General features: G+C 45.4%; 1 protein-coding gene across 6 annotated transcripts in view; it reads right to left on the reverse strand.

Moving 5' to 3' along the window:
- AOPEP (aminopeptidase O (putative)) overlaps window positions 1-27,228 on the reverse strand; it is a 370,704-nt gene that overhangs the window by 13,711 nt on the left and 329,765 nt on the right. For 4 of the 6 annotated variants that reach the window (XM_027094269.1, XM_027094272.1, XM_027094268.1 and 1 more), the window contains 2 exons: window positions 3,556-3,642; window positions 1,554-1,698 (listed from right to left, as the gene is read on the reverse strand). In XM_027094269.1, the coding sequence (XP_026950070.1) occupies window positions 1,558-1,698; window positions 3,556-3,642 (228 nt within the window). In that variant the 3' untranslated portion in view covers window positions 1,554-1,557. Of the gene's footprint in view, window positions 1-1,553; window positions 1,699-1,823; window positions 3,041-3,555; window positions 3,643-27,228 lie in introns of those variants that run through there. The other 2 variants (XM_027094271.1, XM_027094267.1) reach the window with 1 other exon arrangement.

Below are 27,228 nucleotides of genomic sequence, written 5' to 3' on the forward strand. Positions count from 1 at the left end.
TAAAATCAAAGGACTCACAGATGACCATACACATGCCAGTGCAGCTCTGGAAGATGAAATGAAAAATGCACTGACCAGCTGTTCTGGGGTAGCAGGGGGAAAGGGTGTGCACATGACCCTGTGTTCATCCAGAAGGGCAGGGACAGAGGGGCGGTGAGAAAAGAGCAGGCTTGTGACCGGGACTACTCCTTTGCCTGCTTGGGGCAAAAACATCACAATGAAGAACTGCCAAAGCTGTGTAGCCCGCGGTGGTTTCTCCACAATCTAGAACCCAGGGAACAACATCAAAGGCATAGTCTGCACCACTGCAGTTTCACACACTTCAAGAAACACAAACTCTCCGTGAAATTAAAAATCTGAAGAGAAATACGATTTATCCTGATTACTATATGAGGCTGGCAACACCTGACTGTGTAACTGTTCTGTGTTTTAAACTGGCCCGTCGTTGAACAGGCTCTGAAGCTGCCACAGGGGAGCTCTGGGGAAGCCTGCACATAGCTGCTCTGCTACGAGATATACAATCGTGGCAATTATTCCCACTATTTCCTCTCCTGGCCAATATGGCTCCTTGACTCTTCTGGAAGAACAGAACCGGACTTTAGAAAACCTTTCTCTCTTTAGTATTAGAGTTCTTTCAGATAAATAAGACAGTTAAACATATTAGACAGAAATGGTTTTTTATAAGAGCAAAACATTAGAAGCAAACTAAATATCCCACAATAGGTTAAGAATATCAACATAAAATCTTAAATATCCATTAAAATTATAGAGAAGCTATATGACATGAAAAATGCTTGAAATTTGATGCTGTTTTTAAAAAACACAAAATTAGACATACCCTATAATATCATGTAAAACCTTAAAGCAAACCAGAGAGTCAGAGAAATGACGTTAGACCAAAAAAAACCACTTATAATCCCACAGTTCTACTTACAAACCTTTATGTACCATTGCTAAATCACTTTTAGAATGCAGAAATCCACAGTTAAAAACTGCTAAAACGTGAACGTAACAGGTCAGTGCCAAGCACATTTAAGAGAGGAAGCAGTTTAAATATTTAGGACTCCCACTCGAGGTAACCTGCCCGCCTGCCAGCAGACACGCAATGTGGAGAAATTCAGGACACCGGGGAGGAAGGACCTGCCAGCCTCGCCCACCAGGCGGGGACAGCCCGAGGGACCGCAAGTTCTCACACGGCTGCTCACAGCTCAAGGTGTGGGGAACCCACCACACACCCCCGCGCCAGCCTTCCCCTTGAAGACGCGGCTCACGGTTACACGAGGCTCTCCAGCGCACCTTCTAACCAGCTCAGGATGTTCTCCTGCGAACTCCCTCCCCACAAATAACAAAACCGGAAGTGGCCAAAACAGCGCCGAGAAAGAATGTTCCGCCGGGGTGGGCGGCACGGGCTTTCCAGTGACCGCTCGGCCAGACGAGGTGCCCCCGTACCCTAAGGGAAGCGGCCCTCAGCTCACCACCCGGCTTACTGGCTCACTCAGCTCTTAAGAGGAATCTCAGAGCCGAGCAATGAGAAAGGAAAGAGAGAGAATCACCTCTTTAATATAACATCTCGGCCACCACCTCTGCTGAGGATCTGTCCATCTGCTCCTTGCTCAGCTCGAAGCACCTGCGGGCGAGACGCTGCTGCCGGGCATCCTCACTCACCATCAGCTCCCCGTAGAGGTAGATGCCCATGGCCTGCGGAAGGCACAGAGGCCAGAGAGCTGAAGAAAAGGCAATCGTGTGTCCCCACGTGCTCGAGTGCACAGTCTGTGCTTGTTCCGCACGGACTTGCTGGTCTGGAAGTTACAAAGACCCTAGAAAAGACAGACGGCTGAACAGCTGTACTTCAGGAGCCTGCCGTTTTCAATCCCCTTCTCTTTCTTGTTCTTCTCGCTGCAACCCCCAAGGAATTCTTGGCTATCAGCTCCGTCAACAGACCCTGGTGGTTGAACTGACGACACTGCGAGCATTTCTCTAGTGATGGCTGACGAGCACAGGGAGGCTCCCATGGTGACTGACCCCCGTGGAAACCCCCGCAGCTGAAAGGAGCACCCGAGGCGCCGTGTGTATGTCACACAGACACAGGCCATCTTCCTAGGAAAGTGTGTGCCTAGCACAGCTGGGGAATGAAGACCACCCCGTCACATGGCACCATGGGTGGGGAGAGCCATCGGGCCGCCCTGGGAGATGCCTGCTGCTCCAGCCCAGCCTGCCAGCTCCCTTCAACGGGCCCCACGACCGCGGCAAACACTGGCTCTTCTGTTTCGAGAACAATGACTCACATCTGCATTTTTCCTACAGTTTTAAAAACAGCCAGTTATGTTCTGGAAAACCAAAAGATCCACTTGGTTCCGCCTTCTCTCTTGTTCTAAGCTTAGTTATGCTACAGATTACGTTCTCCTGGAGCAAATTAAAAGAAGGATCTCAAATACAGCGCAAAAATGAAAACTCGGTGGTTAGGGGTTCAAAAACTCTTTCCTGAAAAAGCCGATGGTAATCCTTATTTGGCAAAGATCATGGTTCCAAATATACTGCAGTTAATTTTGGTTTTCAGAACAGGCCTTAAGTTGCTCTTACATTTTGTCCTTATACTCCCCTCTCTGTTTCCAAACACCTCTCGCTTCACTGTGCAAATGTGACATTTCTTCTGCTACAAAGTCGTGTATTTTTCTTTGCGGGAATAACGAGCCCTCACTTGCTGGCTGCCCCCTGTACTCAGGCCCTCTCAAAAGTCCCTTTGTTGCCCCTACCCCAACCGAAACATGGCTCCATGCTGTCAGCCCACAGCGCCCGGCAGAACGCTCACTCAGAGGCATGCACTGGTCACGCCAACAGGAACGAGCTGCAGCCAACTTCCCGCAACTGACAGAAGCCACGGCACATGCACCACCATGGACAGCCACGCTGGGGGACATGGTGTGGCGGGGTGCTGACCCCCACAGGCTGCGGCCCAGCAGAGGCGGCAAGGAAAACGTCTTCCAACGGGTTCGTGCACGCACGTGCTTCCTGTGGGCTCCTTGCAAGGTGATCGCTTTCCCTGGTGAACAGTGAGGAAAGTTCTCACGGGAAGGAATCTCAGCACAGGGTTCCACTTGGTGTGGCACGTGCAGATACAGACCAGACTGTCCCAGCCAGCTGGGGCTCTCCCAGTCTAATCTTCATACATACTTTAAGTGAGGCCCACTGAAGGCACAGGTACACACCATGGCATCACTAAGCCACAACCTTGACCTAATGAATCTGAGGTTCAAAGATGAAGAAAGCTCACGAGGTCTGCCCATGCTTCATTTGGTAACGGCAGTGGGCCACAGTTACGTCAAACCAAGGGAGCTTCTAAGGGACATGATTCAATGGGATACAAAGACAGAGGAAAAAAATCAGCTCAAAAGTCTGGTAGGTAAGCACCTAACAACTCTTTAAAATCCTTGAAAAATGTTTAAATATTCGTTATTTAAATAGAGATGTCGACAACTTGGGTGCCCGTGTTATGTCTACTGCATAGTCAGGGAACAGCATGTGAAGAATCCCCATCTGCTGAAAACTGAAACTTACCTGATCCTCCTGAAGGAACCTCTCCACGTTTCCGTACGCTTCTGTGTATTTGTGCTTAACAACAAGTTCACACCATCGATGGCGAACCTTAAGAAAGGAGAAGATCCAGTAAGCAAAAAACTGGTAGGTTTCCTTGGCCTAACAAGTTTAATGATGGAGAGCCTTTCCTGTTAGAAAAAGTTAGTCTCTGAAGTATATTAACGTTGTTGACGCTTTTAAATTTCATTTTAATTTCATCTCTTTTACAAAGGAAGGAACCATGAGGTTCCTTCATGAGGAGGGCCTGCCAGTCAACTTTAGGGGAAGACGATGCATGTTTCACTTAGGTATTTTGATGTTTTTAAAGACAATTTTGCAAGATAATAGATAAATGCAAAACGTTAACTGGGAAATTAAACACACATCCCCAGGCAGCCAGGCTGGTGCTCTGCCCTGCAGGATGCTGTCAACGAAGCTTTCCTTTATAAACCACAACTACTTAATTTCCTGCAATAACCGATTTGGTTCAGTGCTGGTGATTGCAACAATAAACACAGTAAAAGGAGGAAGACACTGCTCTCCACATTCCTGAGAGGCAAAGCGCACCCTCTGAGGAGCTCAGGGTGCCTGCCGGAGGGGAAGGAAGGGGAGCAGCCCACCCTGACGCAGGCAGATCCTGCCACACGCCCACGAGTGTGTGCTGCAGGTCTGCACGACCTACTGAAAACAGACAAGCTAAACGTGGTTGCCCTTTAGTAAAGATACGTGACACAAGGTTTACAAGCAGGAATTTGCCAGGAAACCCTCCCCCAAACCCTACAGACAACAGGGGAGCTGGATCCCAGCACTGGCTGCGTCTGCGGTTAAGAGGCAGTCTCACACCACCCCCCATCTCTAGGCACTTCAGACACATTCTTTACGTGGAGATGCTACCTACATTGGGTTTAAGAATTCAGTCCTGGGCCGTCTTCTACTGCATTAAAGCCCTCGCAATTAAATCCGGTGAGCAGTCCACCATTTTATATTCCATTATTGGTTCAACACTAGCCATACATGGAAGTGATTATGTGCATTTAAAAAATAAAAAAGCCTCCTTCCATCACTCTTTGTTTTTACTGCCTTTGAAAGAGGGAGACCCTTTCTAGTAATCCATTTGTGGCAATAGTAGAATGTAAGCAATTTCAACATTCTGGCCGGGGCCCCTGTAAATTATACCATTACCCACTGATGGCCGGATCGCTTCTTTAATCCACCATAAATGCATTTACACACAAACAATTAGGAATGAAGTAAAGAAAAAATCTTTTGGAAAGAATCCTTCCCCTAAGCTACAGTGCACTCTGAGACACGAGGGGGTTCTGGTGGTGGGCCCTTTACTTACAGGCAGCCAGGCCCTTTGAACTTCTAAGAAAAGGATGCCAACACACTTTTTACATTCATGAAGGAATTTCAGAGGCACATGGAAATGAGCTAATAGCCTTGGATCATCACAGCAAAAGGGAAGCAGGTTGAGCTGGACAGGTCTTGGAAATCTTTCTACCTTCAACAAAATGTTCTCTTTCCTATATAGCCAATAGAAATTAACACCATAAAAGGGAAAGGGTAGCCCTTAAAATATCTGGAGCAGAAGAACAATTGAACAGAGCTCAGATACTGCACCAACCAGAGAAGAAGCTACCAGAACAACCAAATCCCCGCTCTCATGCTTTGGTTTGAGTACCAAAGGCTGAGCACTGGACAGAACCCAAATGGGGCCCTTGGATGCCTCCATTTCTCGTTTCTGTCCCAACTCACAGCAACCACAAGTCCCATCCATGCACCAGTGGATGTGCTGTGTCTTTCTGTTTGCGAGCTCTGTGAAAGGAGACGGCCCCAGCAAGTCAGTGTGGCCCGGTGGGATGTCCGCCATGCGGCACGAGAGTCAGGGGACTGGGGCCACCTGCTCTCACTTCTCACCACTGCACAGGGGGACAGCTATACCAGCTTTTAGGAGAGACAAGTATAAGAGAACTCTTGTCAGCCTGACAGTGACCTAACGACTTAGATTTTGCAACCTGATCACACCAAGCCTTTGACAAGGACCGTTGTTTATCGCTCCAAAACTTGGGGACACTATATTTTTTTAGACCTGATTTTGAGAATGGAGGTATTACTGGCCTCCCATTGTCTTTCTCCCTGTGCTCTCCTTCATCTTATTTACACATACAGAAATAACAAAGCATAAATTGGGGTCTGTTTCCTAGTAGGATAAGGTCCACAGAGGGGCAAAAGGCAGGGTTGGTCCCACTACAACGACTGGAAGAAGATCCAGGAGCTGAGCTGAGTGAAAGAGGCTCTTTCACAACCAATATGAAGTCAGCATTTCCACTTCTCTTACTGTTAAAAATAGTCAGTTGTCACAATTAATAAGATCTAGTCTTCTGACCCCTGAAGGCTAACATGGCGTCCAGGAAATACAGACCAACCCCTCTCTCCACCCCACAAAGAGCAGAAAAAACAACAAGCCTTTTCATTAAAAAAGAATTAAACATAATTCAAATTTTCAATGACAGGATGTTTAAAAGACATCACAGACATGCTGTGTGAGGCCGAAGGCCCAACAGATACCTCTTGTTTGTGTCCAGGGTTTTTACTTCTCTTCGCATTTCTTTGAAAAACGAAGAAAATTTTTATCTTTTATCCTCTAAACTGTCCAGGATCCACAATTCGCAAGGCCACTTGTCACACCTGGAACGGGGCTCTTCCCGAAAAGCTGGCAGCAAAGTGACATTTGTCACAATTTCTCCCGGCAATATTTCCACGGTGGGCACTGATGGAATACCTCCTTTCTCCAGATCACTGAGAAACTTAAAAGAAAAATTCCTGACAGAGGTCACCACACTTGTATCTGGCTCCTTCCTCTGTTAATAATGGAGGAAAGTGAAGTTCCTGGTGCTGGTGAGCATCAGAGAATTCAGAAGCAGAGGCAGGTCTCTAAGAAGAAAGCTGTTCTGCAGATCTGCTCTTCTTTATTCTAATTAATTAATTAGTTAATGGTGGTAGTGGTTACCTTGTCTTTTAACTTCCTCAGTGAGGTGAAAAGTAAACAAACACCACCACATAAATACATGTGTGGGAACACCTGGGCCCGGCAGGCCTTCCACAAGCGTCTACGGCCTCTTGACTTCATTGAGCGTCAGCGTTTCACGGTGTATACATTACGCTAAAACCAATCAATACTTACACTTTGAATATTCACATTACTCTGCAATGTCTCAAGAGAGAGAAAAAAATTTAATGACTTTTTCAACGGTGACTCAGATTCATAAAGTCATTCCAAACTCACGCTAGGAATCACCTGAAAGCCTCGAGCCAGCAAACCTCAGCCCTGAATTCCAGCAACGCGGTCACGCCACCGACAGGTAAGGGGCAAGGGCAAGGGAAGGGGGAGCGGGCAGAAAAAGAATAAGAAATCTCGAGAAAATCAGAAAAGGGACGTTTCAGGAGTGGGAAGAGGCGGAGCTGCCCGTGGTGGCGAACAGCAGGGTCGGAGGACCTGGAGCACAGCACCCTCGTTCCAGCCGCCCCAGAGCGTGTGGTGTCGCAGGGCACTGGAAGCCTTGCCTCTGGAGCACGGGCCCATCTTTTCCTCACTGAGTCTTCAGTGCAGACAGCAGATGGTCTGGCCCACCTCCTGCCAGGACAGGAGCACATCCACCACCCACACCACGCTGAAGGTTCCATAACACAAGCAAAGCATTTAGCAGTCCCTGGCACAGGAATGAGGGGGGATGATGATGATGAAGAAAGGGAACGTGCGTCCCGGACTCTTGCCACAATGAAGATGTGCACACACAGGTGTGCACCCGTTATACTCTGGTCCAACAAGAATTAATTGGACTAATTCGAACACTTTTCAAAGTGTTCTGCTTAAGGGACATTGAACAGAAAAATGATATGGGTGGTTCCCTCAGTGCGCGGGTAGGTTTTAAATTGGCAGTGCTAATTTACACCTTTGGAAATGAATTCCAGAAGTTTCCAGGTTTCCAAAGCCTCCATGAACAGAGGGTGAGGAGCACACAAATATCAATGCTCTCCCAGGAGTGCCCACTAATGCAATGGTTCTTTGGGGCTGGGTGCACATGGGAGGGTCTCAGAACTGGGGGGCAGGAAGAAGGAAGGGTAAGTCTGCAGAAGCCCATTCATGTCAGACCCACGTTTGGTGATAGGACATTCAAACCCTCCTATAATTCATGTAACTGTAACTGCTCCAGGATGGGGGACCCCCGACCCACAGCAGGGACTCCACCGGGAGGATGGAGTGTATCCGTGGTAACAGGCCCGAGCCACCTGGGAGACCTGAGCAGACATGTGTCCTGGGTATACAAAACATATTTCACATGATATGTATACATGTGTATGTGCACGCACACACACACACACATCGAAACAAAAGTTTCTTTTTTAATACTTTCCCTCACTATATGCAACTGCTGATAGTTATTGTTCTTTCTTTATGCTGGCTGGCAACCTACTAAACTGATTTCATGACCCACTGGGTCCTGATCCAGAGCTGTCTCCCCAGGGCAGGGGCTAGGAGAGCCTCTGCCCCTGGGCTGCTGTGGGAACTGCCCCAGGTCGCTGCAGCAAGCGTTAGGATTGTGACTCCCACACAGTAAGTGCTTGTCTTCTTAGCAGGTGTAGCATGTTTCTGGCTTTCATTTCCACTTCAAAAGTTCTATTTCTTGAATTTATAAAAACTTGGTAGTATCAACTCCAAGGAAAAGTTTGTTAACTGGTGAAAACCGAAGGAGCAAGGTGCCTGTCAGGTGGGTGTCCAGGAGGGAAGGCACTGGCAGGGAGTGGGAAGTGGGAGGGAGAGGATGGGACAACACAGCCGAGGAAGAAGAGCCGGCCCGCCCTGCGCCTAGCCTCAGGACTCTGAGACGCCAGCGGGAACCCGCAGAGGAAGCAGGGCCTCCTTCAGGGAGGGGCCTCCTCGAGGCCTGGGCGAGCTGGTACTTACCATCCACCCTCGGGGAAGTATACCCAGGGGCCAGGCGCCTGGGAATTTTCCAAACCCGTCTGTAAAGACAGCCTTGCCCCAGCGTCAGCTCCAGGCACATGGCACTTCTACCATTTCAAGAACGTTATCACTACCCAAGAGGCCCAGGCGAACTGAACGACTTCTGGCCGGCCTCTCTGACTTCCAGCAGTGCTGGAAAAGCGGGACCTGCCTTGTAGGGTCAAACCACAGCTCAGATTCAGGGACAAGTCCCATGATCCTCTGGGCACCTCTGTGATATAACCACACGTACCTCTCATTTATTAACTGTTCCCTCCTGGAAAAGGAAAGAAAAACTGCTTAAAGACCAGCCCCCCAATCTCTTCAATCTGAGAATTTTAATGCATCCAGAACCAACTCCTATTAAACTCTGGAACAAGGGGTTGCCAAGTTTTTTCTGTCAAGGGCTATACACAGTGAGCATTTATGGCTTCTCACCCCATTTGCCCTTGTATCACAAGAGCAGCCCTAGATAGCGTGGCTGTCTTCAGATAAAACTTTATTTACCACAAAAAGGGCAGTGGGCTGGACCAGCCAGCTCTAGTCTGCTGACCCTTGATCTGCAAAGGAAGCCCACGCCTCAGGCTGCCCGAGTGATGTGCTAACCCCCCAAATGCACCAGCACGACGCCAGAGAACACAGAGCTGGGAGGCCCTCCCCAGCTGGCTCCGGCGAGCTTCTGCCCATTCTGCCAGGAAATCTAGGGTGTTCTTGAATGTGGGGACTTTGCTTTCCTCCGTGGACTGCACTCCTCTGTGCCGAAAAACCTGCTCTGGCATTCGTTCGGAAACAGAGCACCTCTTGGCCTACAGCCCAGCATGAATGCAAGGCGCCACTTGTGGGTAGGGGACCCAACACTGAGGAAACGCGAACTTTAAGAAGAATAATCCCCTCCACCAGGTCACTCCCAATCTCCCTCGCTGACCAGACGCTTCCTCTGCAAATCACTGTACACCCCAGACCCTGCGTTCATTAACACTTTACAATTCTCAATGCTCTTTTTATACCTTTTATCTCGTTTCTTTTTTTTTTTTGGTCTTCAATTTTAGTGTGTTCTCCATGAAACTACTTCAAAGAAATAATTCTTACATGAGAACGCTCCCCCACAAGCTGCTTATTATCTTATGGACTAATTTTCCAAAGGAGTCTTCAGACTTTCCTTAAACATAATTCTTCTTTTAATAAAAATGTAATCTGTAATTCCAGTACATATAAGGACATATTAGGGAGAAAAACATACGTGGGTTATTCAAGCAGTTTAAATCAGTCTGGGAGAACACATCTTAAACACTAAACTCCCTTGGTTGGGGGGTGTGGGGGGCTGGGTTCCTTCGAGGTGGAGTCTGCAAAGCAGGGTCTCACAGAAGCCTCACTGTGCCTGAAGAGTGAGTGGAGTCACAGAGGCTGAGCAGACGCGCCGCAGGGTTAGACAGAACCAGCTCAGCGTTAACGGCCTGGCCCACACCCCAAGCTTGGTTCTGCTAGCCACTGTGCCGTCAACAGAGCACACTACACAGTCGAGGTCGGACTCAGAAAATCAGCTGGGTTGCTTCTGTCACTGCAAGCCTGGAGCCAGGGTTTGTTCTGCTGCACACTCACTGCCACGCCTGAAAAAGCACCTGTGGCTCCTGCGCACAGCTGCTTCCCTTGCTTTATTTTTGAATAGTAAAAGTTATAAACGGATAGCTTTACATATAAACAACATGGATATATTATTTTGTGTTTTTCCTTATTCTCCATTTGCTGCCGTTGGATTTACTAGCTTAGTGTGGCCCATATACTTTAACGTGGTAACAACTGCAGGGCATCCCCTTATTAATACACTACAGTTGCATTAGTCTTTCAATCCTCTGACGATGCCAGAAAAGTCCATTTCAATCAACTATGAACTGTGTCCCAGAAAGTCCCGAAGAGTGTTAATAGCCTTTAGCTTTTTACCAGGAAGGCTATGAGGGGTCAAGTCAACAGAGGTCAAGGACATCTGCTGTGACACTAGATGGCACTGCTGTGGCCCCACCTCATCCAGCACACCCTAGGTTAGTGGAATGACCTGATATTGATATGTCCACATCCCTGAGCTCACCTCTTGGGCCCAGAATTCCTCAGCTCCACCCGCTTCCCCATGGGTCACTCTCTCAGAGCTGTGTCTTACATCCTCTCCAGCCCAATGTTCTTTGAAACTGCTGTCTCCTTATTCAGTAGTTTATGTCTTTACTAACAATAAAGTACAAACTCAGTGAGAGCGTGGGCCTGGGAGCCTTCAGGCTATCTCCAGGCCCTGTCTCAATGCCTGGCACATAAGTAGCTGCTTAATAAATGTTTCTGAATAAACGTACCATTTAAAAAAACTCAGAATGCTTTTCAGCTACTTTGAAATTATAATGCACAGTTGGAAGCTGTAAAATGCTTTGAAGAATGCCACCCATCCCATTTATGACAGGAAGCACTCCTCTTTTTAAGTCCTTTTGATTTCAGAATTTACTGTTGAAGGGGAAAAAAAAATCTGTCCAGGGAACACGATCTGGGAAGCCCATTAAACCTCATTTTGAGTTCCATTTTATAATCTGTAAACAGAATGACCAAGGCTCATGGCTTTTGCGAGTTAATAAGTCTAACGCTGCAATAAACAAACCTCCTTTTTAATTTGCGTCCTTAAATTAGACTTAACGTTGCTTTAAAGTGGGTTTACTGCTGGTGAGGGAAGCCTGCCTGGCAGCCTGGGCGTGGGGAGGCCTTCCTAGAGCAGCTCCAGAACAGACAGCCTTTCCAGCAGGTATTTCGTTTAGGGGCATCTGTAACGGTCCAGGATGTCTCATCTACTCATTCTCATGAGAAAAGATGAGAGCACAGTTGAGTGTACAGCCGTCACATAAAGATTTCCAACACTTCTCTTCTCCTTCTCTCTCTCACCTTGCAGCTCCTTACTCTCAAAGGGCTGAGATCTTAACACTGTTTTAACCAAAGGGAACGAAAACTTGCTCTGTGTACTGCCACAAAGCCAGGCTAGTAAACCCCCTTCGCCCTGAAGTTAAGACAACAAACGAGGCAGCGGAGGCTCTCAGCTCTTTTGCAAGGGCTCTTGCTAACCTTGCTTGAGTCAGACCCTAAAACTCTCCGCTCTATGTTAACTGGTCATAGCCGGTAATAACGGGTTTTACCAGTTATAACTAGAGCTGTGGCAACGTGCAAAACACGGATCGTCCAAACCTGCTATCGGGATCATCACACCAAGTGTGCACATGGAGTGACGGTGAGGATCAAAGGTGATGACAAACATCAAGTTTCATACGTTCTCTCAGGCAAATCCCAACCTTTCTTCCTTCTCCTATGTATATACTATTTCAATTAATGACATTAATGCTATGCAAGGCAGCTGGCTCCAGAAAGTAGAACTCAGTAGCCCATGTTGAGTCCACCCTGAAATACAGCACAGTGAGCCTTCCCTCCCTATCAAAACGGCACACTAAATGGTAGAACATTCCAATATGGAATTCCACCTCCTTTCCTCATTTCATTAACATACGACACGTGGCCTTTGCTAAAAAAAGGACTTTTACTGTTGGCAGAAAACTGACCATGGGTTACTTCCTCTGAGAAGCTCTGAAGGGGCACTCGTGCTTTCTCTCCATTTCCTCAGGGGCAGACGTGACTGACTCCGGAGGGCCTCACCAAGTCTGCCAGAAAGGTTCGCTCCCTCCTGAAGGGGTTTCCCTATAGCTTTAGTTATCCAATCACCTTATCCTGTCATATACTAGTCACTCTATTCCAGAATACCTGGAGATCCAGGAAACGTCATTCTCCAAAAAAATAAGTACTGGGTATTAAGGATGAAGTGGTGAATAAAACAGACAAGATCCTGCCCTCTTTGAGCTTATAGTTCAGTAGAAAGTCTAAGAAAAATCCAGTAAACAGGCAGAAGCAGACTCATGTTCGTGACAAACGCCCTGACAGGAGATAACAGGGTGCAATGAAGGCAATGGGAGTGACCCAGGGATGCAGTCAGGAGACTCCCTGAGAAAGGGCCACTCAAACTAAGAGACAAAGGAAGAAAAGACACCAACTGCTGAACGGGGCAGCCTAAGCTCAGTCGATTTCCAGCCTTACCACGTGTTCCATGAAAAAATTCAACCCTGCCTTGCCCGTTTCTTCTTAGTGGCTATTTCTTCCAATACCTTCCTTACAGAAGCTAGAGAAATGAACTTTAAAAATTAAACCCGAAGACTTAAATGTAAGAGCTAAAACTATAAAACTCTTGGAAGAAAACACAGACATAAATCTTCTAGACATTGGATTAGGCACTGGTTTCCTAGATCTGACACCAAAAGCACAAGCAAAATAAGAAAATACAGGTGAATCGGACGGCTTCAAAATTAAAACGTCTGTGCTTCAAAGGACACTTTCAAGAACGTGAAAAGACAACCTAAGAAAATGAGAGAATATTTTTGCAAATCATATACCTGATAAGGATCTTGCATCTAAAATATACAAACTATTATAATTCAATAATAAAAAGAAAAACCTGTTTAAAAATGAGCAAAAGATCTGACTAGGTATTTTTCCAAAGATGTATAAGTGGCCAATAAACAGATGGAAAGATGCTGACCATAATTAGTTAATAGGGAAATGAAAATCAAAACCACAACGAGAGGGGCCCCGTGGGGCGTCGATGCCTGGAAGAGGATGCTCTAGAGGCAGGGGTCCCTGTGGGAAGTTGCCACCCCCCTAGGGCACTGCTCCACGCCTCAGCCACCTCCTACCCTGGCTTTCTTTCACCGCCACCCACTGTACTTTGTGTCTTGTCACTCCCGAGTCATCTTACCTCCAGTTTTCCAGAAAATAATTCGGATTTTCCTGTTAACTCCTGTGCATTTCCAGTACTGCCGACAGAAGTAAACGCATGGATGAACAGGCTGAACAAAAATTCTGGAGGTTGGGAAGTTATGATCAAGGCTAAGACCCAGCTCCACCCAATGGCCAGCAAGCTCCAGTGCTGGATGCCCCATGCCAAAGAACTAGCAGGACAGGAACACAACCCCATCCGTTAGCAGAGAGGCTGCCCCAAATCATACTAAGTCCACAGACACCCCACAACACACCACCGGATGCAGCCCTGCCCACCAGAAAGACGAGATCCAGCCCCACCCTCCAGAACACAGGCACCAGTCCACTCCACCAGGAAGCCTATACAAACCACTGAAACAACCTTAAGCACTGAGGGCAGACACCAAAAGCAACGGGAACTACGAACCTGCACCCTGCAAAAAGGAGACCCCAAACATGGTTAAGTTAAGCAAAATGAGAAGACAGAGAAATGTGCAGCAGATGAAGGAGCAAGGTAAAAACCCACCAGACCAAACAAATGAAGAGGAAATAAGCAGTCTACCTGAAAAAGAACTGAGTAATGATAGTAAAGATGATGCAAAACCTTGGAAGTAGAATGGAGGAAATACAAGAAACGTTTAACAAGGACCTAGAAAAACTAAAGAGCAATCAATGATGAACAACACAATAAATGAAATTTAAAATTCTCTAGAAGGAATCAATAGCAGAATAACTGAGGCAGAAGAACGGATAAGTGACCTGGAAGATAAAATAGTGGAAATAACTACCACAGAGTAGAATAAAGAAAAAAGAATGAAAAGAACTGAGGACAGTCTCAGAGACCTCTGGGACAACACTAAACGCACCAACTTTCGAATTATAGGGGGGCCCATTAGAAGAGAAAAAGAAAGAGTCTGAGAAAATATTTGAAGATATTATAGTCGAAAACTTCCCTAACATGGGAAAGGAAACAGTCAATCAAGTCCAGGAAGCTCAGAGAGTCCCGTGCAGGATAAATCCAAGGAGAAACACGCCAAGAGTCATGTTAATCAAACTATCAAAACTTAAATACAAAGAAAACATATTAAAAGCAGCAAGGGAAAAGCAACAAATAACATACAAAGGAATCCCCATAAGGTTAACAGCTGATCTTTCAGCAGAAACTCTGCAAGCCAGAAGGCAGTGGCAGGACATATTTAAAGTGATGGAAGGGAAAAACCTACAACCAAGATTACTCTACCCAGCAAGGATCTCATTCAGATTCGATGGACAAATTAAAACCTTTACAGACAAGCAAAAGTTAAGAGAATTCAGCACCCCCAAACCAGCTTTACAACAAATGCTAAAGGAACTTCTCTAGGCAGGAAATGCAAGAGATGGAAAAGACCTGCAAAAACAAACCCAAAACAATTAAGAAAATGGTAATAGGAACATACATATCAATAATTACCTTAAATGTAAATGGATTACCATTTGGTCTTATGTTCAACCAAAAGACACAGACTGGCTGAATGGATACAAAAACAAGACCCATATATATGCTGTCTACAAGAGACCCACTTCAGACCTAGGGACACATACAGACTGAAAGTGAGGGGATGGAAAAAGATATTCCATGCAAATGGAAATCAAAAGAAAGCTGGAGGAGCAATTCTCATATCAGACAAAATAGACTTTAAAATAAAGACTGTTACAAGAGACAAAGAAGGACACTACATAACGATCAAAGGATCAAACTAAGAAGAGGATATAACACTTGTAAATATTTATGCACCCAACAAAGAAGAATCACAATACATAAGGCAGATGCTAACAGGCATAAAAGAGGTAACTGACAGTAACACAGTCATAGTAGGGGACTTTAACACCCCACTTTCACCAATGCACAGATCATCCAAAATGAAAATAAATAAGGAAACACAAGCTTTAAATGACACATTAGACAAGATGGACTTAACTGATATTTATAGGACACTCCATCCAAAAACAACAGAATACACTTTCTTCTCAAGTGCTCATGGAACATTCTCCAGGATAGATGTATCCTATTCTAGAGGATAGATCATATCTTGGGTCACAAATCAAGCCTTGGTAAATTTAAGAAAACTGAAATCGTATCAAGTATCTTTTCTGACCACAACGCTATGAAATTAGATATCAATTACAGGAAAAAAACTGTAAAAAACACAGAAGCATGGAGGCTAAACAATATGCTACTAAATAACCAAGTGATCACTGAAGAAATCAAAGAGGAAATCAAAAAATACCTAGGAACAAATGACAATGAAAACACGACGACCCAAAACCTATGGGATGCAGCAAAAGCAGTTCTAAGAGGGAAGTTTATAGCAATACAATCCTACCTCAAGAAACAAGAAAAATCTCAAATAGACAACCTAAGCTTACACCTAAAGCAATTAGAGAAAGAAGAACAAAACCACCCCCCCAAAGTTAGCAGAAGGAAAGAAATCATAAAGATCAGATCAGAAATGAAGGAAACAATAGCAAAGATCAATGAAACTAAAAGCTGGTTCTTTGAGAAGATAAAACTGATAAACCATTAGCCAGACTCATCAAGAAAAAAAGGGAGAAGACTCAAAATCAACAGAATTAGAGATGAAAAAGGAGAAGTAACAACGGACACTGTAGAAATACAAAGGATCATGAGAGATTACTACAAGCAACTCTACGCCAATAAAATGGACAACCTGGAAGAAATGGACACATTCTTAGAAAAGCACAAGCTTCCTAGACTGAACCAGGAAGAAACAGAAAATGTAAACAGACCAATCACAAGCACTGAAATTGAAACTGTGATTAAAAATCTTCCAACAAACAAAAGCCCAGGACCAGATGGCTTCACAGGCACATTCTATCAAACATTTAGAGAAGAGCTAACACCTATCCTTCTCAAACTCTTCCAAAATATAGCACGGTGAGGAACACTCCCAAACTCATTCTACGAGGCCACCATCAACCTGATACCAAAACCAGACGAAGATGTCACACAAAAAAGTAAGCTATAGGCCAATATCACTGATGAACATAGATGCAAAAATCCTCAACAAAATACTAGGAAACAGAATCCAACAGCACATTAAAAGGCTCATACACCATGATCAAGTGTGGTTTATCCCAGGAATGCAAGGAATCTTCAATATATGCAAATCAATCAATGTGATAAATGATATTAATAGACTGAAGGAGAAAAACCATATGATCATCTCAACAGATGCAGAAAAGGTTTTCGACAAATATCCACACCTATTTATGATAAAAACCCTCCAGAAAGTAGGCAGAGAGGGAACCTACCGCAACATAATAAAGGCCATATGTGACAAACCCACAGCTCACATCGTCCTCAATGGTGAAAAACTGAAACCATTTCCTCTAAGATCAGGAACAAGACAAGGGTGCCCACTCTCACCACTATCATTCAACATAGTTTTGGAATTTTTAGCCACAGAACTCACAGAAGAAAAAGAAATAAAAGGAATCCAAATCGGAAAAGGAGAAGTAAAACTGTCACTGTTTGCAGATGACATGATACTATACATAGAGAATCCTAAAGATGCTACCAGAAAACTACTAGAGCTAATCAATGAATTTGGTAAAGTAGCAGGATACAAAATTAATGCACAGTAATCTCTGGTATTCCTATACACTAATAAAGAAAAATCTGAAAGAGAAATTAAGGAAACACTCTCATTTACCATGGCAACAAAAAGAACAGAATACCCAGGAATAAACCTACCTAAGGAGACAAAAGATCTGTATGCAGAAAACTATAAAACACTGATGAAAGAAATTAACGATGATACAAACAGATGGAGAGATATACCACATTCTTAGATTGGAAGAATCAACACTGTGAAAATGACTATACTACCCAAAGCAATCTATGGATTCAATGCAATCCCTATGAAACTACCAATGGTATTTTTCACAGACCAAAAAATTTCACAATTTGTATGGGAACACAAAAGACCCCGAATAGCCTAAGCGATCCTGAAAAAAGAAAAACGGAGCTGGAGGAATCAGGCTCCCAGACTTCAGACTACATTACAAAGCTACAGTAATCAAGACAGTATGGTACTGGCACAAAAACAGAAATATAAATCAATGGAATAGGACAGAAAGCCCAAAGACAAACCCACGCACATATGGTCACCTTATCTTTGATAAAGGAGGCAAGAATATACAATGGAGAAAAGACAGCCTCTTCAATAAGTGGTGCTGGGAAAACTGGACAGCTACATGTAAAAGAATGAAATTAGAACACTCCCTAACACCATACACAAAAATAAACTCGAAATGGATTAAAGACCTAAATGTAAGGCCAGACACTATAAAACTCTTAGAGGAAAACATAGGCAGAACACTCTATGACATAAATCACAGCAAGATCCTTTCTGACCCACCTCCTAGAGAAATGGAAACAAAAATAAACAAATGGGACCTAATGAAACTTCAAAGCTTTTGTACAACAAAGGAAACCATAAGCAAGATGAAAAGACAACCCTCAGAATGGGAGAAAATATCTGCAAATGAAGCAACTGACAAAGGATTAATCTCCAAAATAGACAAGCAGCTCACACAGCTCAATATCAAAAAAACAAACAACCCAATCCAAAAATGGGCAGAAGACCTAAATAGACATTTCTCCCAAGAAGAAATACAGATTGCCAACAAACACATGAAAGGATGCTCAACATCACTAATCATTAGAGAAATGCAAATCAAAACTACAAAGAGGTTTCACCTCACACCGGTCAGAATGGCCATCATCAAAAAATCTACAAACAATAAATGCCGGAGAGGGTGTGGAGAAAAGGGAACCCTTCTGCAACCCTTCTGTTGGTGGGAATGTAAATTGATACAGCCACTATGGAGAACAGTATGGAGGTTCCTTAAAAAACTAAAAACAGAACTACCATATGACCCAGCAATCCCACTACTGGGCATATACCCGGAGAACACCATAATTCAAGGAGTCATGTACCACAATGTTCACTGCAGCTCTATTTACAATAGCCAGGACATGGAAGCAACCTAAGTGTCCATCGACAGATGAATGGATAAAGAAGATGTGGCACATATATACAATGGAATATTCCTCAGCCATAAAAAGAAACGAAGTTGAGTTATTTGTAGTGTGGTGGATGGACCTAGGTAGTCTGTTATACTCAGTGAAGTCAGTTAGAAAGAGGAAAACAAATACCATATCCTAATACATATATATGGAATCTTAAAAAGAAAAAAGGTTCTCATGAACCTCGGGGCAGGACAGGAATAAAGACGCAGACGTGGAGAATGGACTTGAGGACATGGGGAGGGGGAAGGGTAAGCTGGGACGAAGTGAGAGAGTGGCATGGACATATATACACTAGCAAATGTAAAATAGATAGCTAGTGGGAAGCAGCCGCATGGCACAGGGAGATCAGCTCGGTGCTTTGTGACCACCTAGAGCGGTGGGATAGGGAGGGTGGGAGGGAGATGAAAGAGGGAGGGGATATGGGGATATATGTATACATATAGCTGATTCACTTTGTTATACAGCAGAAACTAACACACCATTGTAAAGCAATTATACTCCAATAAAGGTGTTTAAGGGCTTCCCTGGTGGCACAGTGGTTGAGAGTCCGCCTGCCTATGCAGGGGACACGGGTTCGTGCCCCGGTCCGGGAGGATCCCACATGCCGTGGAGCGGCTGGGCCCGTGAGCCATGGCCGCTGAGCCTGCGCGTCCGGAGCCTGTGCTCCACAACGGGAGAGGCCACAGCAGTGAGAGGCCCACGTACCGCCGAAAAGAAAAGATGTTTAAAAACAAAAAACCACAATGAGATAGGTCTTCACACTCAGTAGGATGGCTAAAATGAAAGCCAGACAATAACAAATATTGACAAGGATGAAGAAACACTGGAACCCTCACACACTGCTGGTAAAGATGTAAAATGGTGCTCTGGAAAACAGCCTGGCAGTTCCTTAAAAAGTTAAATAAACTAACCATATAAGCCAGCAATTCTACTCCTTAGGTATAAGTCCGAAAAGAAGTGATAATTTACATCCACACAAAACAATGCACCCAAATGTTCACAGCAGCGTTACACATACAGCCACAAAATCCAAATGTCTATCAACTGATGAACAGTTAAACAAATGGGGTTTACTCATACCATCACAAGTATTTGGAAATAAAAAGCAAAGAAGTATTGATACGTGCAAAACATGGATGATTCCTGAAGACAGTATGCTACGTGAAAAGAAGCCATTCACAAAAGGTGTATGTGATCCCATTTACATGAAAGCCCAGAGTAAGCAAATCTGTAGACACAGAAAGAGTAGTCTGGTTGCCAAGGACTGGAGTAGGGGGGAGATGGGAATGACAACTGAAGGGTACAGGGTTTCTTTGCGATCGGATGACGAACACATTCTATAATTGACTGTGGTGATGGTTACACAGCTCTGTGAATACATACTAAAAACTACTGTTGTGCACTTCGAAATGGGTGAATTATATGGTATATGAATTATTTCTCAAAAAAAGTTGGTTTTAAAAACAAGCCTAGAGTCAAGCTGGGGAAGGCTGTTTCAGGAAATGGTACTACTCTACGCAGTCAATTCCTGAGAAGACCACCTGCTGTCCTGACAGTAGAGCCCGGCGGACAAGCCTGCTCTGGGCTGCTGCTGGCTGGCTGGCTGCTCTCCCCAGTGCCTGTAGATTTCCACGCTCGGCGTGGTCATCTGCTCCTACCCACAGATCAGTTGGTCTATGGAACACAATTCCATGTGGTTCAAAGCTGCAGCAACATGTAGACTAAGTAGCTTTAAAAATCATTTTTAGGGCTTCCCTGGTGGCACAGTGGTTGAGAGTCTGCCTGCCGATGCAGGGGACGGGGGTTCGTGCCCCGGTCCGGGAAGATCCCACATGCCGCGGAGCGGCTGGGCCCGTGAGCCATGGCTGCTGAGCCTGCGCGTCCGGAGCCTGTGCTCCGCAACGGGAGAGGCCACAACAGTGAGAGGCCCGCATACCATTAAAATAATAATAATAATAATAATAATAGTAATAATATTTAAAAACTCATTTTTAGTGCCACCCCATAAAGTCTGCTGATCTTTAAATTTCGTGCCCTGACAAACACAAAATACCATCATTTGCACATAAACAGGGGTCCTTTCATTTTTTAAAACAATTTGAATTCAATACAACTGTTTTCTCTTTGCTATCAGGTACCAGCACAAACATTCGCCCCTAAGAGGCATAAGCTGCCAGGGAATCCTGTAGGATCTATGGAGCACCGCCTCCTCCCTAAAGGGCAGGTTCAGGGACCATACTTAGGCCGCTGACGCTGTGGGAGCCTCCCACAGACTACAGGAAGAGCTCATTTTATCTACAGCCTGAAGGTTCCACAGCTTGAAGGCCAGAGAGAGCGAACTCTCAAATTCTGGTGTACCATGGAACTAGAGAGCAAAGGAGGGTGCACCGGAAAGGCACCAGAGGGAAGAAGAGCAATCTGGAAAGGTATTTTGGCAAAAGTGAGCCCTCTATTTTAGGGCACTGAAGGCAAACTTTACATGGGAATGAGACTCTACAATTGCGAAAGAAAATGGCAGTGGGCTCACAGACAACTGTGTGCTTTTTTGGGGTGTGGATTTCAGTACAGAAATCTAATACAAAAATATATAGACTACTGATGGAGGTATAAAGAACCTAGAAACAGCAATAAAACCCCACATGTTGATTTTACTCACAACAGCATTAAAGACAAAAGGAACAGGAGATGTAGCTGGGTTTGGGGCACTATCGAAAGAAGAGTGTCAGGGCAATGTTATTTATTAACCCAGAAAATGTGTACATCTCCACATCTTTCTGAGAAAATCTGTACAGACTTGGCGGGGGAGGGGGGAACATACACAGATGGCAAGAGGTGATAATGCCCCTTAAATCTCCAAATATCTACACAGTAGGACGTGCTGCTAAGTACATGGAAGAAAGAATGGCAAAGAATAAGCAACCAGGGACTTTTCTAATAAAGTCTGGCTGAACCTGTAGCTAAAAGCCCGCCATTAAATGCTCTTTTCCTCTTTTATTTAACAGATAACTTCTAACTGCTTTGACTGATTATAATTGTTTACTTAAAAGGTCTTTTCAGAAAAATTAGGCAGATTATGCCACCAGTGGTTCATTTTTTCTTTAAACAAACATCTGATCAGCCACAATGTCCTGTAACAATTCAAGGTAAATAAAACTCAGGCCCTGGCCTCAGGAACAAGAGAGGAATACTCATCTAAAAACAAAGTCCTTTGTCATTTTAGCTCAGTTTTCAAAAATCATTGTATCACTATATAAAGCAATGGAGACTTTTTTGGTCTCCAAAGGTTTCCACAGAAAAATTCTAGGGGCACTGAACTGAATAACAGAGAAAGAAAACGCCAAGAAGAAATATCTAGAGATATCTTCCTGACTTTGAAGAAATGTTCTAAAGCAGTAAGTGTTTCATAAACCAAATACAACAAAGAAAAAAATACACAAATATAACTAAAGAATTATATAAGAGCTTTTTATCCCGCATTATAAAACGCACATGTTTTAAAATCCCAATATGTCTAAGCAACCAAAGAAAATCACCCCAACCCTTTTATCAATCCATACCCTGCCCAGCTTTCCAAACTCTACAAATTACAACGCTGTATCAAAATGACAGCCGCGTCCCTCACCAGGACTGTTTTAGCTTTTTAAAAAATGGATATTAAGTCACACTACTTATAGGTCACATCCTCAAGTTCAGATCCATCAATGTTTGACCCTCTGATTTGCAACCTGAGCTTGACCATGTCAAGGAGCCAAGGAGCCAGACCCCTTGTCCCTGGGAAGAAACTGTGACAAACCTGCCCAATGTTGGATATGGCAGGTGTCAAACTGCCTTTCTGGAAGCTCCCATTCCATCGGGCTCCTTGTATTTTACCCTGGAAAACCACTTTGCTAATTGCACCACACCGTTCCAACCCTCCACAACGGTCTCCTTTTTTTTTTTTTTTTTTTTTTTTTTTTTTTGTCTGCGTTGGGTCTTTGTTGCTGCACGAGGACTTTCTCTAGTTGAGGCGAGCGGGGGCTGCTCTTCGTTGCAGTGCACGGGCTTCTCATTGCGGTGACTTCTGTTGCGGAGCACAGGCTCTAGGCACGCAGGCTTCAGTAGTTGTGGCACGCAGGCTTCAGTAGTTGTGGCACGCGTGCTTCAGTAGCTGCGGCTCGCGGGCTCTAGAGCGCAGGCTCAGTAGTTGTGGTGCACAGGGTTAGCTGCTCCACGGCATGTGGGATCTTCCCGGACCAGGGCTCGAACCTGTGTCCCCTGCACTGGCAGGCATATTCTTAACCACTGTGCCACCAGGCCCCAACAGTCTCCTTTTTATGTTCAATCTGAAAACCTGCCTCCTGGCGCACTGTTCCACAATGGTGCCTCCTGACACTGCTGGGCAGTGACCTGGGGAAGCCTGGGGATATGCGTTCCCCCAAGACAGACTCCAAAAGGGAAGGAGGGGAGGAAGAGGCGCCCACCAAGGGGGCTGGGGCCGGCGCTCTGGCACTGCTCCTATGCTTGGGCCCTGGTGACCCTGCACAGCTCTGCAGTCCTGCAGGGGCTGTGGCGCCAGCCCGGCAGGCTGCCCTCACACACCGCCGTGATGACAGGACCTGACGTCAGCAAGGCTGGTTTCTGCCTTTGTGCTACTTAGATTCTGCATCGAGGTGTATCAAAGGGGAAGGAGGCACCAAGTTCAGCACACCGCGGTTTACTAAATATAAACTGTTGAGCACCCTGAAGTGGCAACAGAGCCCACTGAGATTACATCTAACCTCTCCTCTAAACTCTTCCTGTGAGGAGCACAAAATAGAAATGTTTTCTTTATTTTGTAGCCAGAATACTACAGAAAAGCAGCCAGGGGAGAAAAGGGGAGTGCGGAGCCCCTGAACGGACGGCAGGGAACGGACCCTGAACACTGTGCAGAAGACGACGGTCATCATGACCAGAAGGAGTTTTAGCATAAAGGGAATGGGCAGAATCACAGCTACAGATCAGTCTTACATTTTAAACATATGATAACCTGACTAAACCTTTATTCTCTGCCCTTTCAGTATGCCTCTCCAGAGGTCGGTTGATAATGGAATGTTCTCTGTTCACAGAAACTATGCTTTTGGCTCAAATGAAATTCAGAAATGAGCATCGGAGCTGTCAGACTTTTGTGGGCCTGCAATCACGCCTTCCACTTGTGGACTTCAAATAAATGCTGTGGTATTTTCTTTTCAAATGAACAATGAGTTCTCTTACTGACCAGTATTAAAATCTACCCCCTCCCTGCATAGGTAAAACCCACCAAGGGAGGTGGCCAGTTTACACGGTTTTCAAGGGCTCTTCCACCTGCGCCAGAGGAAAGGCAGTGGTGAGGGAAAGGCCTGCAACGTTGGATGTTCTTCCATTTGCAATCAACCTTGAAAGTGTCCTTTTCAGAGCAGAATGCAGACAGATACTGGCATGGCTTTCTCTGGGCACTAGTGGTAAAACAGATTTGTCCTCACTCACTCACCTGTTTCCTTAGATTTACTTGCTACTACTACTTTATTTTGCAATTCCTTCTTTTTCTTCCACGTGAAACATTTTGTTTTCACCTGACCCAGGGTTACATTCTTCGGAGCCCTGAGAGAATACAGCCGGCTCAGGGTGGCCGCTAAATGTAGTTACCCATGTTCTAGCTATTCCACTCTGTGTCGTAACCATCAGGCACCTCATTAGATGAGATGAAAAAATTGCCTTTTGTGGTCAGTTGCTGCTTTAGAGCAGTGGTTCTTAACCAAGATGACTTTATCCCCCAGAAGATATTTGGCAATGTCTGGAGACACTTCTGACTGCCCAAACGGGTGGGGTGGGGAAGGGAGAGAACTGCTATTGGCATCGCAGGGAAAAAAACCGGGGGTGTGATACATCACCCAAGGCACAGGACACCCCACAGCGGAGAATTACCCACTCCAAAAGATCTGTAATGCTAAGGCAGAGAGACCTCAGTTTACAGCAACCCACCCTGGCCCCGACCCCACCGGAAAAGCTGCCAAGACCCCAGATTGAGAATTCTGTGACCAGGTGCTCAGGGGCTCCTAACAGCTGGTAGCTTGTACTTCTTGTCTCTCTTTCTCATTGCCAGTCCTGACAGATTAAAGAGACAATACAAAGGTGGTCTGAGCTAAATAAAATTGGACCGTTTCACACCAAACGAGAGAATGTGAACCTTATATGACAAGAAATTATGCTAAAACTTCTCCTCATGGTGTTAACAATCCCATGAAGAGGGGGTTTATGGCTCCATTTTAATCTTGAGGAGACAGAGGCTCAGGGACCTTGGCCACAAGTCTGAAGGCAGGAAGCTGGTGAGGACTGTGAGATCGTCCTGTTCCACGTTTTCCAAACTGTGGGCTGCGACTCGTGAGTGGGTCACAAAATCAATTTGCTGCATCACAATGCACATTTTTAACGCAAATAAAATAGGAAATAATAGCGAATATAAGAGTACAAACAGTTTCGTAAAGCCGTTTCTGCCAGTCGGCCGTGGTCAAAAAGGCTGATAGCCAGCAGTCTAGTCCCGGTACTGCTGTGCAGACGAAGAAAAAGGGGCCCGGGAGGGTGGGCAACTTGTAAGCGGCCACCAGCCATTTGGGGACCTGGGACCAAGTCCAGCTTTTTGCTAAGTTGATGCCTCTGCCAGTACCAGGTGCACGGCCCGGGTGTCTAGATGGGATGGAGACCTGGAAGAGCAGTACCCCTGAACAAAGACTGGGACGTGGAGCCAGGGCAAGATGGAGACACTGTGCCCACCCCTTCCCACCCCAACCTAACCCAGGAGGCCTCTTCCTTTCAACCAACAGCACTTTCCCAAATACAGTGAGGGGGAGACCTGGCTGGTAGTGGCCTCACCCAGAAAACTAAATTTCTGGCTCACCCTACCAAATGAAACATCAGAGCAGAGCATGGTACCGTGGGGACCATTTTGACTAACATCCACCACTCCCATCTGAGCCAGATGAGACAGGGAGTGGGCTGCTTCCACATTTTCTGAAATTCACCTGAGGGGTGCCCCAATTTTGAAGTGTTCAACTGTAGTCTGTAGATAGAAATAGCTGCTTCGAGGTCAGTCATGGGGCTTTTGGGGAAAAAGGTCACAGAGCCAAGTGGAGTGGAGCCTCTCTTCATTAACACAGGAAAGCTGTTTTTGAGGCTTAGGAGACCTGATAAAGCGGGCTGGGAATTCATTATTTTAAAAAAGGATCTCAGAAAATACCTCTTGTTTGAAGAATCAGTTGTTTAACATGTTTTAAAACCTTTTGGGTCTTTCTTGGAACCAATATGCTCGGAAACTGTAGACAATGTATTCCTATGAACTAAGTTTCCCTTTCAGTTCATTTTCTGACCTGGTTAAAGCAGCCCAGCAACATGGCCAGAGGCTTCTTTGATTCAGGAGGTAAAAGATGGTAACTACTCCTGTAGTCAGTGTTACTTTCCAGGCTAAGGAATACAAACGTTCCTCCTCCAAAGCCCCACTTCTCACATGGTGGCAACACGAGTGGCCAGGCAAGGCATAAAATGGCCTAAGATGACATGCATTACTGTACCTAGCTTACTACATCTGTCCTCATGCACTTTTCCTTTAAGATTCTGAACACAAGGTGTCCCTCCGTGCAGGGCAGACTTGTGTATTCACACCACATGTGATGCAGGCACCCGGAGGACAAGGGGCGCGTAACATGGAACAGCGTTCCCCTGACACGCAAACAGCTGGCAAAGAACACCATCCACCTGGTCGCCATGCTCGGAAATCCTGACCAACAGATTGGACATTCTGTGAATACAACCGGAAACACAGAAGCAACACAACTAATACAAATATTGAGCTACACGAAGAGCATCATTAAAATAAACTTCCCAGTGAGACAGCACCAGCCCACCCACAGACACAGAAGGAAGGAGGGAAGGGACAAGTGGGCACGACAGCAAAGAAGCTAAAGCAACTACTGAACAGAGGGAGCTGATTCATGGTAGCACAGGCTTCTTACACAGTTGAGACTTCTGGTACATCAAGAACACACTGCTCTGCCAACGAGAGAGCTCTGCAGTGCGCTGGGCAATTAGGAGCTTAAACGAGCTACGGAAATAGCAGGCTCACCTTCTCAAAAAGTGACTTCACATCTGTGCTTGCTTTCAGGAGAAATGCTAGTCCAAGGAAGACTAGGGGGAGCCTTTCTTTACCTCCTGGAAATATGAGGAAGTAGCCCCCCGCCCCACCACTGTCCTGAGCACTCCCTGCTGCTGTGCTAGAGACCCCCCCCCCGCCCCCCGTCCTGGGCCTGAAGTCCTTCTGCACAGACACCTAACCCAACACCATGGTCCCAGGGCCTGTGACAGCACCCTGAACAGAGAATATCAGCACAGTCACGCACATTGCTCCTTGTCAGGAAAATACCTCTAGAGCCATTTCCCATAGGGACGCTCCACATCCAAGCTGCCCCTCTCCAGCACCTTCAGCCATGTTTTAAATGACTGCTATTTACTACACATTTAAAAGCCCTGATGATAACTGAAAGGGACTATCCTTGTATGTTTGGTCAAGGAGAAGCACCAAGAGTAAAGTCAGAATCTTCATTTTCCCAGCAAATAACAATTCTTTCTCCCATGAAATGTTCTGTCACTTAAAATAAAGGCAGATGGTTAGTCAACGAAATTCCTGCTAATCAGTGTCACAATAAATCACACTTAACTAATAAAGTTTCTAGAACATACCCTGGTTGGC

Source organism: Aethalodelphis obliquidens, unplaced genomic scaffold, assembly GCF_003676395.1.
Source record: "Aethalodelphis obliquidens isolate GAN/ISIS:26980383/991018 unplaced genomic scaffold, ASM367639v1 scaffold88, whole genome shotgun sequence".
Taxonomy (NCBI): domain Eukaryota; kingdom Metazoa; phylum Chordata; class Mammalia; order Artiodactyla; family Delphinidae; genus Aethalodelphis; species Aethalodelphis obliquidens.